Here is a 19,797-nt window from a genome sequence, read left to right as displayed (position 1 = left end):
TGAGTTTTATATATATATATATTTTAACAAAAATTACAAATTTGCAGGTACTCACGAAAAAAGACAATCACATGGAACTGAAAAGTAAACAAAAGGGTCGATATAAAGCTGTATTTATTAAAAGTATACAACAGTTTTCTAGGCATCCTGGGTAAGTAATATATTATTGAAAGAAAACGATTAATCGTGTATAGGTAGATAAACAATTTTTATAGCATTACAGAATCTGTATAATAAGAGCAATTTGACAGGATTTTTGGGACATTTTTTTCATATTTGAAAGTAACCTAGAACTTTAAATAAATACCTACCTACTAATTGATTGGAAACTTCTTAATTGTACATTTTGGAAAATCACTTTCTAAATATTAATGTAATGTCACACCAATTCGAAGGCTTTGTACAAATCTATATAATACTAGCGGTCCGCCCCGGCTTCGCCCGTGGTTTTCTCAGACTTACCCGATATGCACAGAAAATTTCATGAGAATCGGTCCACCCGTTTCGGAGGAATATGCAGACTAACATTGTGACACGAGAATTTTATATATAAGATGATATAAACTTAAAGAAACTATTAGTTTTACCAATTAAAATTTATAATCACACATTTATTACTTGCATCAATTCTTATCAAAACTATGACTTCAATATTTTAAATACGCCTCATTAATAAAATACACATCACTTCAAACTGCATACTTTCCGTAAACCAATTTGGATAGAAACGTGCTCTGATTGATCAATTTTCAGCCTTAGAATTTATATTCGTTTACAAAATCTTTAATATATGGCTTGCATGATTTATTTCCGGCTCCATAGTTTCCAAACCAAGGACTGAAGTAAAAGTAATTTATTTTTTTTGTGCACTTTATACATGGTTTTTTGTTTAGCGTATGGGAAATTCTACTTACTCATTGCCTTCTAAAATTTAACATAGAATACTGAGGCACGGCACGGAGCAGTTAGTAAGGTTGTTACTTGAACTAATTGAACTTAGTATGGGTTAGAGTTTTAAGGATCATTGATTGCAAGAATTAATTGACTAGAGTAACTCAAGGCTCACTCTTGGGACCGTTGCTCTTTATCATATATACATAAATGATATGTGACTTATATTGACGACTGTTTTGGGAATCAACAAATAATACAACTACATATTTTCTTTATTTTCGTTGCCTGTATGTATGTAACAAATTTCATGAAAATCGGTTCAGCAGTTTTTGCGTGAAGGAGTAACAAACAAACATTCAAAATTTCGCATTTATAATATTAGTAGGATTAGTTTATTTTTTAGCCTTTATAATATAATGTCTTCGTCTATATATCTAATTTTTAGCTAATTATTTGTAGGGGGTTAATATTCTCAATACTATTCCCGATCATACAAGTGGTAGCATTCTTCAGTGCGGTGGGACACGACCCTAAGGACTTACATCTCGCTGTTGTTAATGATGAAGCTGCTTCTGTACCAAGTATGTTATAATTTATAACTATAAATAACTTAGATTTTATATTACGATTCTAAATGTTCCAAATTATAATGTTTTTGTACCTTCATTCATTACTATAGATATGTAGTTTTTTCCTAATGTAATGTTACAATTCTAAATGTTCGAAATTCTTTTGTGTATATTATAATTTATATAGTCTATTATGTAATTAGGTAGTTAAAAAATTAACTTTTAATCTTGTTCTATTCTTTTCTAGTATTGTTATGCAATATTTATCGTACCTGAGTCCTGTGTCCTTCTTATGTTGCAGTTGAAGGTTTTATTTAATACTTGAAATCGAAACCCGGAACCTCTTTTGTAAAATGATCACGAATATCAAGGGCGATAACTGTCGGATATAAATCTTACTTTGATCTTACTAATAATACCTAATTAAACAGAAAGCATGTTACAAAAACTTCTTGCTTCACAAGTCAATTAAACCTTTTAGCAGTCATTAAATTAGACTTTTTCTCAACTTTTTACCACATATTACATTTTCCTCGTCTAATAATGCTATTGTGTAAACTAATTTAGTTCTAATGAAATTAATTACCGCTAATTATTTGCAGTGGGTATAGATTTATGTAAAAATGATAACCTTACACGAGTATCGATAAATGAAGACGGATCTTGCGACTACTTTATGTTGAGTTGCTGGTTTCTCGACGAAATGGAAAAGCGGAATTTGATGGTGGTAAGTAATTATTATTAAACAGATATATTATTGAAAATAACAACAATATCTTATATCTTACAGAATAATGTTTTTGAAAAGAAAACTAAATATCCTATAGTGTTTGAAATCCATTGATTACGAAAATTTTATGTCACCAATATGAGTTTTCTTGTCTGTTTCTTAACTATGTACTCATTTTTTCTAAGCCTTGGTAATAGTATCTCGTATTAAATGAGAATTATATATGTACCATGTACTAACTACTCTCTAGCTAAACTGTTATAACATTTTTAATTGTAAGAGCTTCCACTTAAAAATTATGATTTTCACAGTCTCTTCTAACACATGCAAATAGTTATTTTTCTCAATCTTTTTATAAAATTTCCATATTTTTTTCATTTCAGTCGTACTACAATACAACAGTCGAAGCTAAAGCAGCTGTAGCAACCCTCCAAACATATGGGGCGTTATATTTCCCAGCTAATTTCAGCCATTCCCTAGCTTTAAGGGTGGCTGATGGTTATGTTGAGGATGATGTTGTTGAGGATGGCACTATCAGCGTGTGGCTGGATATGACTGGTGAGTTAGTGATGGGGATGAGTATGAGTTAGGATGATGAGGATGATGAGGATGAGGCGGATAGTGGTGTGAGTTGGTGATGGTTACGTAGAGGATGATATTGTTGAGGATGGGCACTATCAGCGTGTGGCTGATGAGTTGGTGATGGGGATGAGGATGAGTGAGGATGAGTGAGGATGATAAGGATGAGTGAGGATAAGTGAGGATGAGTGCGGATAGTATTAAAAAAATGCAAAAGTATTAGAGTGTACCTCGATATGTTCATGATGATTCATTATCACTTGCATAAGAATTAATCAGTATCAGTTATAATTAAACTGAAATGGACCTTGAACCTTAAAACAATTTAAACACAGTCTAACTTTAAACCAAGGATCTATCACTTTAATAGTTGTCTATGTGAAATACGACAAAACCAGATTAAACAGAACCCGCGCTTAAAGTTAAACCCTGTCTAAAGTTTTTTGTGGTAAGACAGAGAGATTTTAATATAAAAATTCAAAATTACAGATCATCAAATATCCAACTTCCTAAAGCGAAGGTTACATAAAACGTACGAATACTTCACGAAAAGGACAATGAACGCTTGCGGGCTTAACGAAGATCTTGTTCAGGTATACTTTACTTCTATTATTTCTTTTATAGAATCTTATCATTATATGGATTTACCTAGAAAAATAAAAAATAAAACAAAACATAAAGACATCGCTTTTGCACCAATTTAAACTACGAAATTATTGAAAAAAGTAAAAAATTATTGAATTTGCATTTAGCAGCATTATAATCTTTTCTTATATATAAAAATGAATCGCAAAATGTGTTGGTAAGCGCATAACTCGAGAACGGCTGAACCGATTTCAATAATTCTTTTTTTATTATATTCCTTGAAGTACGAGGATGGTTTTTATGTAGAGAAAACGTAAATATATACCACGGGCGAAGCCGAGGCGGACCGCTAGTTAATAATAATATCAACATATTTTAATTAAATTAAATAATTTGTTTTCAATAGATTCCAGTCCGTTTCCAAACACCAATTTTTGGATCAATGGAACCAGAAATGGTCAGCTACATGGCTCCTGGTATCATGGTCACGTAAGTATTTATATTAATATTTCTATACACAAAAATGTATTCAATCATTTTAATTGCTAGAAACTATATATATTGTGCTTTCACATACATGTTGAATAGCGAAGGTCCAAGTACATATATATCCCTGAAGTACTCTATTACTAATTTTTATTCTATTTTAATTTGTTTTGATCAGAAGATATTTTTGTTAACTGACGATAGTTATTTAGTTGCATAAAGTTATTTGTTGAATTATTACAAACTTAGATTAAAAATTTGTCCATATATCTATTTTATACACCTTGTAAAAGGCTGGACTGGTATTTAACTCGTATTCGTAGAAAAGCTAAGCTAATAATAGTAAGGATCTGACGTCCGCTAGGCGCTATTTAAACCCCGTCAAACACAACAACAACAAAACAGTATACGTTCTATATCAAACAGCTGATTAGAGAGTTTTCTTATGAAATATAGTCTAAAAGGCGTTGAATATTACTGCCACCAAATAAGTTGTAAATACATATTAATAAATGAGAAATTTCAAAGAATAGAAACTCTACTTATATCATGACCGCAGTGGCTGTAGGGCGGTATAGGTATGTGCGGTGAAGCGGGGACCGGGTAAGAAAGAACACGATTTAGAAGTTAGAAAGAAACGGAACGGTCGGTACTTTCCCACACCTCGTCGCGCAAATACTTATACAGCGGCTATTTAATGCTGCCGCTATTTACTGCTGCCGCTATTTAATGCTGCCGCTATTTACTGCTGCCGCTATTTAATGCTGCCGCTATTTAATGTTGCCGCTATTTACTGCTGCCGCTATTTAATGCTGCCGCTATTTAATGCGGCCGCTATTTACTGCTGCCGCTATTTAATGCTGCCGCTATTTAATGCGGCCGCTATTTTGCTGCCGCTATTTTGCTGCCGCTATTTAATGTGGCAGCAGTAAATAGCGGCAGCATTAAATAGCGGCAGCAGTAAATAGCGGCAACATTAAATAGTCGCCGTCAGATCATTACTATTATGTGTTATTAGCTATAGTTATTTTTTACACTCTTTATTCTTATTTCTTATCCGTAGTATAATCTACTTCCTCCCCGCGATCGTCACCTCCACGCTAATGATATCGGACCGGCTGGAGGGCGTGTGGGAGCGCAGCGCGGTGGCGGGCGTGCAGCCGCGCGAGATGCTGCACGTGCACATCGCGCTGCAGGCCGCCGTCATCGTGCTGCAGGTGAGCTGCTGACCCCTCCTCACCAATATTTATTTATTTATTTGTGCAAAAAACAAAATATACATAAAGGTTACAAAAATAAGATTAGAAAGCACAAAGGGCGGCCTTATCACTATGCAGTGATCTCTGCCAGGCGACCACGGGGAGAAAGGCAAAGAAGCGTAAAAAAGTTGTCGGACAAAATAAAAACATATTTTTAGAATAGGGTAGAAATAATAAGAGAACACAATAAAATATATACACATTTTATACAGTACATGATATAAATACGTAAAAATGAACAGAAATAAAAAAAAATATATCATAAGATACACATACATACATACACATATGCATACTTCATAGTAGTAACTATATAAATATTAAATATATATAATATATATATGAATATATAAATAAATATAAATGTCTAAATAGAAGTATACTACATAAACTAATCCGAATTTACTTAATACTTAATACTGACTCTTGTAACCCCTTTCAACCCCCGTGCCTGGGTATCGCCTGTTATTATATCCTCTGTGATAACAAAACCGTCCTAAAATCTTGACACTAAGACAACCATGACATCTACAGCTGCTAATCAATTGTTAACATGCCCTAGATTATTAATTTTTCAATATTTATTCCACTGCAGATAACAATATTGATGAATGATATACTTAGACCTTTAGACTTTCTGAATTTGAAAGACTTCCCATAATGTCAAGTGTTCAAAATTTGATTTTTCTTTAATAAAAGTAAAACATTTAATCAATTATTTAAGACATAGAACCTCCAGCAATATTACACAATTTGTATGATTTTGTGAAACATATTTTTAAAAATTATTTTATTCCACAGACAATAGAAATGATGGCGCTCGCGTTCCTCGGTTACAGTTTACCATTCAAAGGCTCATTTCTCACTTGTGGCATACTACTCTTTCTGCAAGGAGTTGGCGGGATGTGCTATGGCTTTTTGTTATCTGTGCTATGTCCGAGCTATACGCTGTCGTTCTTTGTGGCTACGGGAAGCTTCTACCCCATGGTGTTGTTATGTGGTAAGTATTTGTGCCATAAATAAAAGAGAATTCGATTTTGGGTCATAGACAAGAAATAAATAAAAAAAAGACGGGTTGCACTGGGGGAGTGCCGGCAGAAGTGAAAACTTGATTATTAACGTTGAGCATGTTTGATATTTTGGAATGGTATCCGTCTTACGCTTTTTCGATCAGGTCACGTGTCCTGATGCGAGTTTAAGATTTTATACCCATTACAGAAAAAGTGCTCAACGCCGCTAAAGAAGTTTTCACTTCAAAAATGTCCATAGTGTTTAACTTAATAACGTTGGTTAATTTATTTATTCTATGTTTTTTGATATGTGTTTCTGTTGTCCCTTTTTAAAATTACATCTTAATTCATTATATTTTCTCAAGTCATAATTTAGATTAGTAATCGAAATTACTTACATCTATCTAGATAATCTCTGTATTACAATAACACTAAGAAAACTATAAAATAATTGTCTGTAACTATTATACCGTCCTTACCATCCTATATATTACCATAGACTAATACACTCAAGATATTACTAAGTATCTAATGTTGTATACAATTAAAAAATATATATAAACTCTATAAAATTTCTGTTTACAGGTATCCTATGGCCGCTAGAAGCGATGCCAATCGGTCTTCGCTATATTTCATTAGCATTACCTTTCACAATTCCTTCCAAAACGCTCAGAGATTTAATGGAAAAAGGATCTAGTATCACAGAATTTAACGTTTATTTCGGCTTCATTGTCACATTATTTTGGATTGGAATTAGCCTTTCGATATGTTTCCTCAAACTAAAGTTTAAGAAATCGTAAAATAATCTGTATTTTAGGATCAATTTGACATAATATGTATCGTATAATATTATATCGTATATCGTATTGTTCACAATTTTAATCTACTTGTTAGTAGGTTTATTTTGACAGTTCGAGAATCGAGTGATACATTTTTTGTAATATTTTTTTTTTAATTTTAAATGGGTTTTGAATTTTGCCATAGGCACTAGGCAGGCAGTGGTGGCATGCGTTTGGAAGATTTTAGCATTTAAATAGGAATAAGGAATTGAGTTAGATCGAGTTGCTGTAAATAGCTTTTGTAAGAAAACTTTGTATTTTCAATTAAATTGAAAATGTATTTTTATAAGAATGTACTGAAATGAACTGTTAAATATTTGAAATTCTTGTAATAAGTACTTAGGTTTATATATTTTATCCGTATTATTTGATATGGAAACATACTAAAATGTGTCCTTTTGAACTTGTATGTGTTTTATATGGTTGTTATTTTGAATAATATGTAAGATGTAATATTATAGGTATAACTAGGTACATTTTTCATGACAATAAAAAAGTTATCAAAAAAAATTAAAAGCATTACATACCTATTGTACCATACTTTGTATTGTGATGTATTTTTAAATAAAACGGCATTTAACGATTAAGTTTAGCTTTGAAAAGAAAAAAATGTCACGAAAAGCATTGCTCAAATAGGTAAATTAGAAACGACTTATGATGAATTAATTAATAATAGTTTATTTGTAAAAATATTGCAGATGTAAGGGTCTTGTGATATTCATTATGTGATTTAGGGGTATTTATGAATAAATACTTTTTTATAATACCTGTGTCTTTTATTTACCTTCCAATTTTCCAAGTCTAACATATTACCTATCATTATAGATGAGCTCCCAAACGAATCACAGGCTTTGATGAGTGATGACCATTGAGTAATCAGTAAAGTAATACCCGTAAAACCTTGGGAAATACCTTCCTACTTTCGGAATCATACGAATCGAATGATAATAATTTATTAGTATAGGTTTTTCCTACCAGCGCCATCTATTGGCTCTTTTCTTTCTTAGATACATTTTGGCCTTCAATTGAATGGTTTCGATTCGATTAAACACTGAATTCGTACAACCACACAACAGCAACGTTGAGCACGCTGCACGATCGGACTCACAGACATGTAGGGTGATTGCGCTGGTTTTCGTCCAGTTATGGGAGTTGCCAACTTTGTGATGCGAAATAAATATATTGGAGCACCCTTCCTTAAACATATAATATTTTTATTTAGTCCTTATATAGTCTTCTTTAAGATGATATTAAGTGGAAATAAATCATTTTGATGTATCTTTTTATTTAAATTATTTTCTGCAAAAGTAGGGTATATGCTAGTTTTCGTCCAAAAAAACTGGTTTTCGTCCTAGTGTAAGCTAGTTTTCGACCACCGTGTAGAAAAAGGAGGGTAGGTCAATTATTAAGTTAAAAACCAATTACAGGTAAATATATATACTTTTATTTAATCAACATCACAATTTCTCACTACCTTACAGGTTTAGTTTTACTAATAATAATCAATATAACTAGTCAACACTGAGATCTATGTAGCACTTGGCAGTCTTTATATGCGTTAGTGATGACTGTTTAATCATTCGTAATAAAGAAAGGAATGCGTTACTTACAATGTAAATGAATAAAGTAATAATTATAGGACTGAGAAATTACATCAAAAAACAGAAATATTCATTCTAATACTTTGTTTATCAAATGAAACGTACTATATTAAACACAGCCATAATAATACGTTTTAGCTACTAAAATAAACTATACTATACCTTACTGAACTATGCATTATTGTCTTACTGATGATGCCTTTATTAAAGATTCTTCAGTGTAGGTACCTACGTAGCGTTTTTTTTTCTAGCTTTCTTAGACTCCTTCGAGGCCATCTAAAAACAATAAGATCTTTCTTAGGATACGTTGAGTAAGTAGAATAAAAAAATATTGCATTGGCAAAACAGACCTAGAATAAAAGATGATACTCAAGTGAATGATAATCAAGAAAAATACAGTGTATTATGTCTAACCTACCCCCATTTATGCTACGAATAATTGACTCTACTTCACGTATGGAGAATGATACATGACTGAATGAATGACAATAATATTAGGTACCTACAACACTCTGGCCCTCACCAATTAAGGAAGATACTGAATAGAAAACTTTTCAATACGTAAAAAAGACGAAAAGTAATGCAAAAGAATAGCTATTTTTAATTTTTGTCCACTCCAATACTCATTCATGGACGAAAACTAAAACGTTTAAAGCTAAATTTAGTTTTCGTCCACTTCTTTAAATATTTTTTTATTTTGGCAGCACTGACAAAGCAGTGGACGGAAACCAAAAAATCTTAACTAATAGCAATAAAGATCACTTCGGGAGAAACTATTCAGTATTTTAAAGGTCCGATAGAGTAAAAAGAACCTAACAAATATTCACGTAGCTGTTTGAGTTTTCGTCCACTTGGACGAAAACCAAATATTTTGAGAATTTGGTAACCTAGTATCCGACCACTTAATTTTTCGAAGAGTATTATAAAAAAAGTATTATAAACACTTCTAATTGCGTTTAATAGGCTTATAACTAAACAAACAAACATACATACCAAAAACATAACGTAAACTAGCTAAAACAGTGATTTAACTTACCATGAACTTTTCTCGCCGGCAAATTTTTCTCTCACGCGATGACATCTGCAAGGCACGGATGGGAAGCGGCCCCTTTTACGTTAATTTTTTGAACTCTCTTCTTGTCAAATCAAATTTTTATGTTGATAGTACTGTTGCTTACACATTATGGACCGTAAAAAGTGCAAACTTGCGCGGGAAGGTAGGTTTGTATTCAAGTTTTACGCACGTGATTGTAGCAGGTCAGTCAAATGGACGAAAACCGAAACTGGACGGCAAACCAGCGCAATTACCCTATCAAGATCGGACTGTTGTTCAAAATTTATTTCGAGCGAAAAATCATTGAGTTACTAATTAGTAATTACTATGTTATGCGAAAAATTCGATTTGATGTACATCGATATGGATAATACAAAAATGTTTTTGATTGCAAATCGAGGTTGAATCAAAATCTAATTATTGAAAACATTAAAATATGTAGTGCAACCGGGGTATTGTACAGTGTACACTATCGTCTATCACCATAATAAAAGTGAAGGTTTTGAATAAAGTATTGACTGAATAACTTTTTAGCTTGTCTCAGAAATCAGAATACATATTATTATAATACAGGGTATCCCGTAAGTAGTGGACCAACGGGCTATGGGGAGTAGAGGGACTTATTATCTAACAAAAATACTAAAATTTATTGTCCTAGACCGTAAAGTTTTTGATTTACCTATGCTTTATTTTCAAAATTTGATAAAAATACCACATAAGCTTAACATGAACTTTTACCATTTCTGTTTTGATTTTATGCTAAATTTTTTGTTCAAAGGTGTGAAAGGGATAAATGTACCGTAATAAACTGCTTCTACGTCAGTTTATTTAACCTCCTAAGGACCAATGGCCTCATATAAGTACAAAAACACCATCACCATTACAACCCAAAGCACCAAAAAGTTTTAACTAAATTACCAACCACCGTCCTCATCCGATGACAAAATCGAAAATTCGAAATATCTTAAAAAATACCGCGCTTTTCTGCCTATGATCACTGTGTAACGCGATTGGCTGAATTGAACTATTAGGTTTGGTAGGTAAATGGGTTATCCAATCACAGAATTTTAAAATACTTTAGTTAAAGTTTTTAAAATGGCTGGTCAACGTAACAGAGGTAAGCTAAATCGTTAATTATCATATTAATCTCTCACTTGATTTTCATTTGGTATTGAAAAATAAATAGTAAAAACAGTACACGAACGTATTTTAATTAAATTTAACGAAACAATTCATATTGTATTTTTTAAATTCACGGATAATTTTAATGTCATCATGTGAGAACATTGGTCGTTACTTACAACATTATTTTCATTTTTTTTGTACTCAGTTGAAGACATTGGTAGTCAATGACTATAAAACATTTAATTAGTTAATAATTTATTTTGTTGTTTTACAGTAATTTTGAGTATAATTGTCCTGTTTTATGATTATAATTTATTTAAACTGTCAACAGGAATTACTATTGCAATCAAAATAAACAGTTATCTTCCTTATTTTTTCAGTTATTCGTGACGATAAGATCATCGATTTCCTAGCCGACTGACGGAGATTTTATTCCTAGTGATGAAGACTTAGGAGACCCACCATTTGTTTCCGAATCGATTTTTAGTTAGATCATTGATATTTCAAGTTCCTAATATTGTACTTCCAATGTTTTTATTTCTTTTTTTAACATATGTTCAGATAGTTTAGATATTTTATTACCTAATATGTAGTAAACTGACACATTTAGAATTTAAGAAAAACTGTTTTTAATTCTTTTGTATACTTTGTAGAGGTTATTTTATGATCTCATATGTTATAACATAAGTAAATAAAAAAATCTACAAGTAAAACCTTATTTTAATAAAAAAATTTTTGGATTCACTTAGGTCTGATGTGATCACATGGGAACAAAATAAATCGAGTTTTTTTTTTCAGAAATGTATTCTATAAGCTATATTTTACACAGATAAAAAATCCCACAAGTAAATTTTAACTCTAACAATAAAAAAAACAAAAAAATACCATTGGGTCGCAGGTCTGTTGTATTTTTATGTACTCAGGTGAGAACAATGGGTGGTAATGCAGAAAAGGATTTTTTTAGCTTGGTCCTTAGGAGGATAATAATTATGTATTCTAATTTTAAGATGCTTGGTAATATGAATTTGCTGGGCGTCATGGCTGCACAAAGATAGATCTGATATTTTAGTTTTATAGCAGTCGAAAATTATCAAAAAATTTGTTAAATAGAAAAAAGTATACCTATAGATAGCTAGGTATCTCTCTGAATCTTATCAAATTTTATGAAAAAATACTAACTATCAGAGTGTTATTCGGTAAATATATAGAATTCTAAGAATTTAACGATTCCAGCATTTTTCGAATCGGTTGAGTAATTTTAGAGATAATTTCTAATGAACTAGGTAAAAAATCCCTTAAAAGTTTCAGTGCAAAAATAATAATAATAATAAAGGTTTTGATTCACATAAAAACTAATATTTCTGTACTGGCTGTTCTAATACTGTACTATATTAATTGGTTGTATATTTTGTAAGTTGGATACTAAGCATTTCAATAAAAGAGTTGCAAAAATAAAAATGGGATAAATTTGGTATTTGGAATATTATATATTTGGTTATAGGTATATTTTGCAAGAGTAAATGGGTATGTAGCAGAAACAATACTGGGTAAATAAAACAAATTCAATTCAGATATAAAAATTTATATTATAGGAAATATTTTGGATTCAACAACACTGCCGGCACCGCGCGCCCCGCTCATGGCACAACACTACAACATTACACGTTTCGATTCGCGCCGTAACTGTAATCGAATAACTTTAAAGCGCCATAACCGTAACAGCAAGAACATCACTTACCACGCGAATCGATAAAACGTCAAAACGGGCGCGCGCACTATTCGTTGTGACACTAAATACGACCCAATACAAATGAAATTTCTCATATCACATGACTGTTGATCCATCGAGCATGAAAGAAAAAACTTTTTTTTTTGTAGTAATCACTGTTCGCATTCACAGTTTTTGCCTAACTAGCCTAGACTTAAACTAACACGCATCTCTCACACACCGCACGTACGCTGTCTATACTACATTTTCTTTACATCGGGGGGAGGGGGTCGGAGTCAATTCCTATGTTGCTTTCGAAGCATTATAAAACTTAGCTGCGAAGGCATAATTTTTTTTCACGATAATTATCACACATTTATCACTATCTATCAGCCAATAACGTAGCGGACAGCATAATGTTACGCTTAAATTACGACGCGTTCGGAATTGACCTTGGCCCCGAACGAAAACTAACTCGCTCCGACCGACACCGGACTAACTCCTTAAAATTATACAATAAAAAGGCTTACAAAAAAATTCATTACGAATATCGATGAACATAATTTTCAACACGAGTACAAACTGTATATAATAAACTGTACAATACAATAATACAATTGTGACGATATTTATTTTTTATTACTTTATTATTCAGGCCTCCATTCGTTCTTACGCTTATTTACATTATTCTCGCTCTCAATATTCCAAGCTTCGAGTTATAAACAATAAGTAATTATGCCCGATTAATCCCATGATACGAAAGTGATTTGATATTTATTACACGCCTTATGCGTAATTAAAACAGTGTTCTTATATTTTCAAAAACATAACACGACCACCCTCTTTATTCTAATGAAGACAAATGTTATCGAGGGTAGTTGGAAAACATTCATTACCGTAAGTTCACTCACGAGTTGCACAACAAAAAACGTTCACAAAATAATAATAAAAAAAAAGATAATAATCTTATATATAAAAATGAATCGCAAAATGTGTTGGTAAGCGCATAACTCGAGAACGGCTGAACCGATTTCGATAATTCTTTTTTTATTATATTCCTTGAAGTACGAGGATGGTTCTTATGTAGAGAAAACGTAAATATGTACCACGGGCGAAGCCGGGGCGGACCGCTAGTAATAAATAAAAAGGTTTAACAAACATCTACGTCCAGTAAGGCACGGGCCCTGACACTGCTACTTCACTTATTACGTATACGAGTCCTTGTCAATTATAGTTAGTACTAAATCTTGGAATATAACGGGCGGTTCTCTTTTACAATAAAATATTATTTCAAACACCAAATTAGAAGGCAAATAAATCAAATTAAAAATAACTGTTTACAATCAAAAGTAATTCTGCTTTTATTCAATTATATCCACTTCATTTACTAGAATTTAAATACAATATGAGTTCCATACTAATTTATAAACAAAAAAAAACTATTTTTAATACAAGAACCACCCGTTTTCACACAGTTCTCAAATCACCTCACAACAACTAAACGCTACGATATTCCGTGTTTATGAAAATATCTTATTATTACTTCGATACTAACTAATCTCGGTGTCAACTAGTGACTTGAAAAAATAAATTAAAACCTTAAGTAGAAGCGCATTGAGATGTTATTCAATTGAAATTCACTAACGATTTAAAATTTAAAAGAACTCGGTTTGACAATAATTTGACGAGAAAAAAAAGTAAATTACATACAAAAAAGCTATATACATAAACTACAATATGTGTATCATTATTGGTCTTTTAGACCGTAAGTTTGTTAAATTCGCGCTTATAATAATAATTAATTTGGGCACAGAAGAATCGTCCTGCCGGTTGCGCCATTGCGTTTTTATTTATTGTAAGAAATATTGTACGATATAGCCATTTTTAATTAAACATGGATTCCATTTAGGCCCATAAGCCGGTGGTAACGACACAAATCATTTTGGTTATATTTTGTTCGTAATATATCATCTGTAGGATGGTTGCAATACTTTCATAATTCTATATTATCTGTAACCTACCCATTATTTTTTTTTAAAGAAAAAAAAAGCACACTTTTTGAATGTCATCTTGCTGATGCGTTGTGAAAAAAAATACTTAAATAAACTGTGTCTGTGTTTTTCAATATACCGACGAAAAATCAAATGTATTTGGGAATTGTATGAAAAAATTGCAACTACCCTACAAAACAACAACTAACAAGTTAATATATTCGATTCACCTACTTATTCTATAATAAAGCGTTACGGTTATGAAGAGCCTGGGGTATGGACTATATTGTAATTTCGGACGCAAAAAACGAAGCATTATTATGGCGTTTATTTTTTTTTTTCTTTTTCCTATATTAACCTCTGTACTGAGTTTCGACTATTCGTTGAAGGAAAATTTGAAAAAAAAACGGAAAAAAAAATTAGTCTAAATGCTAGGTTTTTAATGATAAAACTTTTTATAGCGAATGCCAACGCTGTTATGGGAATGTTACAGCCTTTGAAATAATTTCACTTTTAAATCACGTTAGAGCTTATTTACTTTTTCATAAACAAAATATTTAGTTTGGAACAACATTTGATATTCATAATTCCAATTACAAATAAAATATTTGCCTGTTAAATTAAGTTTTCATTTAAACAATAATCATTTAGAAACTTCTCCAATACTTTAAGATCTTCCGAAGAACACGACACCATAAAAAAACATCACAGAAATCTACAATTTACATACGATTCAATTCTATATGTTTGAAATTAAATTCTCACAAATTTGAGTCCTTCAAAAGATCATAAGGCATCACATATTAGATCGGCAGTTATTAAGCTATTGCATAGCTTCTATCGCGGGCCTTGAGCGCGGGGACCGAATCGAGAAATTCCGTAACGAAAAAACCTCACGCTCCCCACGGGGACGGGCGCGGAGGTGTGGCTTGAAGGCATAGCATGCAATAGCTTTACCGCGGCAGTCCCCGAGTGCCACGTCTTTTTATTTATACTAATTAATCGCTCATCTCTTCTTTATATCTCTATTACTCTTATACAGAGTGTTTATAATGGAAATAATAAAAACAGAATATTCTAACGCCGATCCAAACTGTGCAAGCACATTATACAGGGTGATTTTAATACTTGACCAATAATTATAAATATATTGACGGATATTTTTGTGTTATTTTTTTTCTGTAACGTTGACTCGATGACATATTAGTTATTAAATTTCAAGGAAAACTTCAGCTGAAAAACAATCATTATACGGGGTGTTATTTTCCTCGTCTTTATAATGTTTAGGTACATCGAGCCGACGCTACACAAAGTGACAATACAAATTAAACTTTATAAGGGTGGTAGAAAAGAAACCAGCTTTGTTATACAGAATGTTCACAAACAACTCAAATCATTATAAACCGGCATTATTATACAGGATGTTGTTTCACAGACTCGACAAAAAACCGGTATTATTATACAGAATGTTGTTTTTAAATCAAAACTAAATCGGCATTGTTACACAGAATGTGGATTCACAAAAAATCGACTAAAATAACCGGCATTATTATACAGGGTGTTATTTCACAGTTTCACAGACAAAAAATCGGTGTTGTTTTTTAAAAATAAACCGGCATTAAACAGGATGTTTCACAAATAACACAGGATGTTCACAAACAGACTCGAACTCGTATCGAGTTATACACGGGCTATACAGGGTGTAAGGTAAGACGTTTGACAAATTTAGACAGGAGCTTCTACTCATGAAACTGAACAACTTTTGTTCTACAACTTTGCTGAATTCGTAGAAAAAAAATTAGACTTTGTATGGAAATCGGTCAGCTGATTAGCGAAGTTTCCATACAAACAAATTTTTTTCTACGAATTCAGCAAATTTGTAGGACAAAAGTTGTTCAGTTTCATGAGTGGAAGCTCCTGTCAAAATTCGTCTGACGTCTTACCAGTCACCCAGTATATGCTCTATATGCTCTATATGCCCAGTACAGAGTGTTGGCTGCGCTAAAACTTGTCCTGAAACAGGAACAGATTGTTGGTCGCCGCTACAGCTATAACACTTTCGTGTGGATGCCACGCAGTATGGAGGATCTTCTTGTTGAAGTCCAGACAGTCGACGCTTATTTCGTCCTGAAAGGGAATGAGGATATGTTAAAATCCATACTAATATTATAAATGCGAAAGTAACTCTGTCTGTCTGTTACTCAATCACGCCTAAACTACTGTACCAATTTTCATGAAATTTATGAAAATTGGTTATTTAAATGTATGGAGATATTTTGATACCCGAGAAAGGACATAGGCTACTTTTTATCCCGGGAAAATGACCAAATCCCTGAAATCCGACGGGAACGGGAACTATGCGGGTTTTTCTTTGACTGTGCAGGCGAAGCCGCGGACGGAAACCTAGTGTGTAATAGAATTAACAGTGAATACTTGTATATCTTGTATAATAATGTGTAGTATAGTACCAGATGGTTAAGTGTAGGATGAAAGAATTAACAGTGTATGGCATATTATGTAAAGTGCAGGCGTATGCGTTGCAATGTAAAATGTCGAACTGTATTAGTCAGTTCAATAAAGAAACGAATCTTCAATGGCGGCCAAAGCTGACTTTGACAGATGGTAGGATCATCAAAAAAGAAAATAAAAATAACGTAAATTGATAATTATTTTATTAATTATTTCAAATTGTTTGTTGACAAACTTTTTTGTTATTGTATTTGTGTATTTATATGAATTATCATCATCGCGTATTTGTGTATTTATATGAATTATAATCATCGCGTCTTAACTATTTTAAAATGCGTGCTTTGCATGTTAGATACAACATTATTGATGCATCTTTCTTATTCAAACTTATCAGAAATAAAATTGACTGTCCCGGTTTGTTGAGTCAAATTAGATTTCGCGTGCCATATAGGTATCCCCGTAGCTGTATTACACCTTTTTACCCTCCATTACGAAGAACTGTTCTTGGTACTAATTCGCCACTTCTAAGAATGTTTAAAATTTTGAATGAGTGTAGTGATGTAACAGATATTAATTTTGATAGCCATAGATTGTTCCTGAATAAAATCTATGAACACTTTATTAATTTAATTTAAAATCATTGAGCTTATATTATATAATTCATTCATAATGTCATAATGTTAATCCAATTTAGATTAGAAAATTATTTTTGAAATCTTTTTTTTTTTTTTTTTTTGTTTAAACTTAAGATGTAAACTAACTGTATTGTAAGTTCTTACTAACTGCCTTGTTTGTTTTCATAACCGTTTTGTTTTTCTTTTCTTTTTTTTTTTAGAAAAAAAAAAAAGATCTTGCATGTGGTGTTAGCCTTTAAGTAGCTGTTGCATTTATATAAGTTATTTTGTGTTCTTGTTTCTGTATGTATGTGTTGATGTAAACAACTGTTGGCTGACCTTAATTAAATAAATAAATAAATAAATCATATTTACGTATACAGAATGTAATAAAATCCCCATAATACTTGTAATAAGCCCATAAAACTGAACAACTTTTCCCAAAGAACATATTTTGTCAAATTCCAATAAAACATTATTTACTTTCGCAAATGCATAATTGTCATTGTAAATTTATGATAAAAGCTATTATAGGGAAAATCAAATACATTTTAGTGATTTTATTTTTCCATTTTTTTTTGCATACCGTACGGCCGTGTGTGAGCGAGAGGGAATGATAAGCGCCGCCATTGAAGATTCGTTTCTTTAAAGAACTAACTAATACGAGTTTTGTAATTGTAAGTTGAACGGTACGTTACTTAAAGTGTAGCATGTACAGCGTATGTATATACGCTCTACGAGGACAGGCGTATGCCTGTCCTCGTGGGTTATAATAGTCCGGGATACATCGCCCATTTTTGCAAGTGATTACTATCAAGCTAATTTTTCGTGAGTAGCTTTATTTTGATGAGATGCCCAATAATTTCATGTACGAAACTCTCGATTGTGGTAGCTACCAGAGGAAACAAGGATAAAATATTTTGATTTGATGGTTCTCAAATATTAATTACTAACTGAATGTTTTTTTTTGTTCAATCTCAAGATAATTATCTAAATTATTCGAAAAAATATTTGTCCTACAAAATCTATGGTTTGATCAAAGAGTCCCCCTTTCCAATGTGTATCGATAACGAAGTCATCATAAATGATTACTAACCAGCTGATTTTTTTATTTTCACTTATTTAATACTTATATAATTCAACAGACATATTGTCCTACAAATTGCGTAATAAATATTTGAGAACCGTCAAATCAATAATTTTTATCCTTGTTACCTCTGTAAGCTACCACAATCGAGAGTTTCGTACATGAAATTATTGGGCATCTCATCAAAATAAAGCTACTCACGAAAAATTAGCTTGATAGTAATCACTTGCAAAAATGGGCGATGTATCCCGGACTATAAGCGTCGTTTTCTTCGACGTCGTCCAAGTATAGCGCGTTGCAAGCATTGAGATATACATATGGAGACGACACCGCCTACATCACTTATGTTCCGCTCACCATAAGCCATATGGCTTAACTGCACGCTCATTTTTTATTTGTTTTAAAGTGAAACGCATCAAATATGCCTTCGTGTGTTACGATATTGCACAAATAATACAAAAAATACGGAAAAGTGACTAACATAACTTTTCATCGGTAAGCACCTAACTAGATAATAATTTTTAAAACTTAGTTAGAGCAAAAAAATGGCGAACAGATTTTGTTCGTGGTGTCTCCTCCATACGTAGTAATATTATCTCAATGGTTGCAAGAGCTGCATGTCGCACTACAGGGGTGACCGCGCACTGCAGGCTCGAACTACAAGGCAGAGCGGCACCCACCTTGCTGCCCCTCGCGCGACGCCTAGCGTCAGCTCGCACACTAGAGCTGCATGCCGCACTACAGGCACACCCCGGACACTCCGTACAAAATTACCGTTTTGACAGTCACACTGTTGAGACTGCAAATGTGTGTGTTAACGCTTTATGGTTGGCACATATTTTGTGACTAGCGTAAAAAAAATTCGCGTCTTTCTGATGAAATACATCCGTAAACAGGACAAACCTAACCATTTTCTACGCAAAACGATAATCACAAATCCTAAATAATAAAATTACTTTAAGTCAATTTGATTAATGTTGTCAATCTTCGTTGCGTATCGTCTTTGCAGAAAAATGTGGATTTGTGTGAAATGTGGACATTTTTAGCCTGATCGTGCGGGGTGAGGTAAGTGTTTAATTTTGGCGGGAGGCGGAGAGTGTCCGTTCTGTAGCGTTTAGCTACTATTATGTATTCTGTGCTACAGGGGTGACCGCGCGCTGCAGGCTCGAACTACAGGGCAGAGCGGCGCGCACCCAC

The 19,797-nt window shown here is 32.6% G+C and overlaps 2 protein-coding genes across 4 annotated transcripts in view; one reads left to right on the top strand and one right to left on the bottom strand.

Moving 5' to 3' along the window:
* The window catches only part of LOC149898327 (ABC transporter G family member 23-like), a 68,687-nt gene extending 60,970 nt beyond the window's left edge, over nt 1-7,717 (top strand). The window contains exons 8-16 of the mRNA XM_090115659.1: nt 48-151; nt 1,354-1,475; nt 2,066-2,190; nt 2,577-2,751; nt 3,262-3,365; nt 3,764-3,846; nt 4,907-5,060; nt 5,904-6,102; nt 6,698-7,717. Of these exons, the coding sequence (XP_089971785.1) occupies nt 48-151; nt 1,354-1,475; nt 2,066-2,190; nt 2,577-2,751; nt 3,262-3,365; nt 3,764-3,846; nt 4,907-5,060; nt 5,904-6,102; nt 6,698-6,912 (1,281 nt within the window). The 3' untranslated portion in view covers nt 6,913-7,717. The remainder of the gene's footprint in view (nt 1-47; nt 152-1,353; nt 1,476-2,065; nt 2,191-2,576; nt 2,752-3,261; nt 3,366-3,763; nt 3,847-4,906; nt 5,061-5,903; nt 6,103-6,697) is intronic.
* A 5,859-nt stretch (nt 7,718-13,576) lies between these two features.
* Nucleotides 13,577-19,797, bottom strand: part of tws (protein phosphatase 2 regulatory subunit tws) — a 54,743-nt gene continuing 48,522 nt past the window's right edge. For all 3 annotated transcript variants that reach the window (XM_090115641.1, XM_090115644.1, XM_090115642.1), the window contains one exon: nt 13,577-16,557. In XM_090115641.1, the coding sequence (XP_089971767.1) occupies nt 16,432-16,557 (126 nt within the window). In that variant the 3' untranslated portion in view covers nt 13,577-16,431. The remainder of the gene's footprint in view (nt 16,558-19,797) is intronic.

The sequence above is a fragment of the Colias eurytheme genome, chromosome 23 (genome assembly GCF_061535395.1).
Source record: "Colias eurytheme isolate Ceu_HAF_F1 chromosome 23, ilColEury1 Martin Lab GWU primary, whole genome shotgun sequence".
Lineage (NCBI taxonomy): Eukaryota > Metazoa > Arthropoda > Insecta > Lepidoptera > Pieridae > Colias > Colias eurytheme.
Note: the sequence above shows the minus strand (reverse complement) of the source record. Positions and strands in the feature narration are given on the sequence as shown.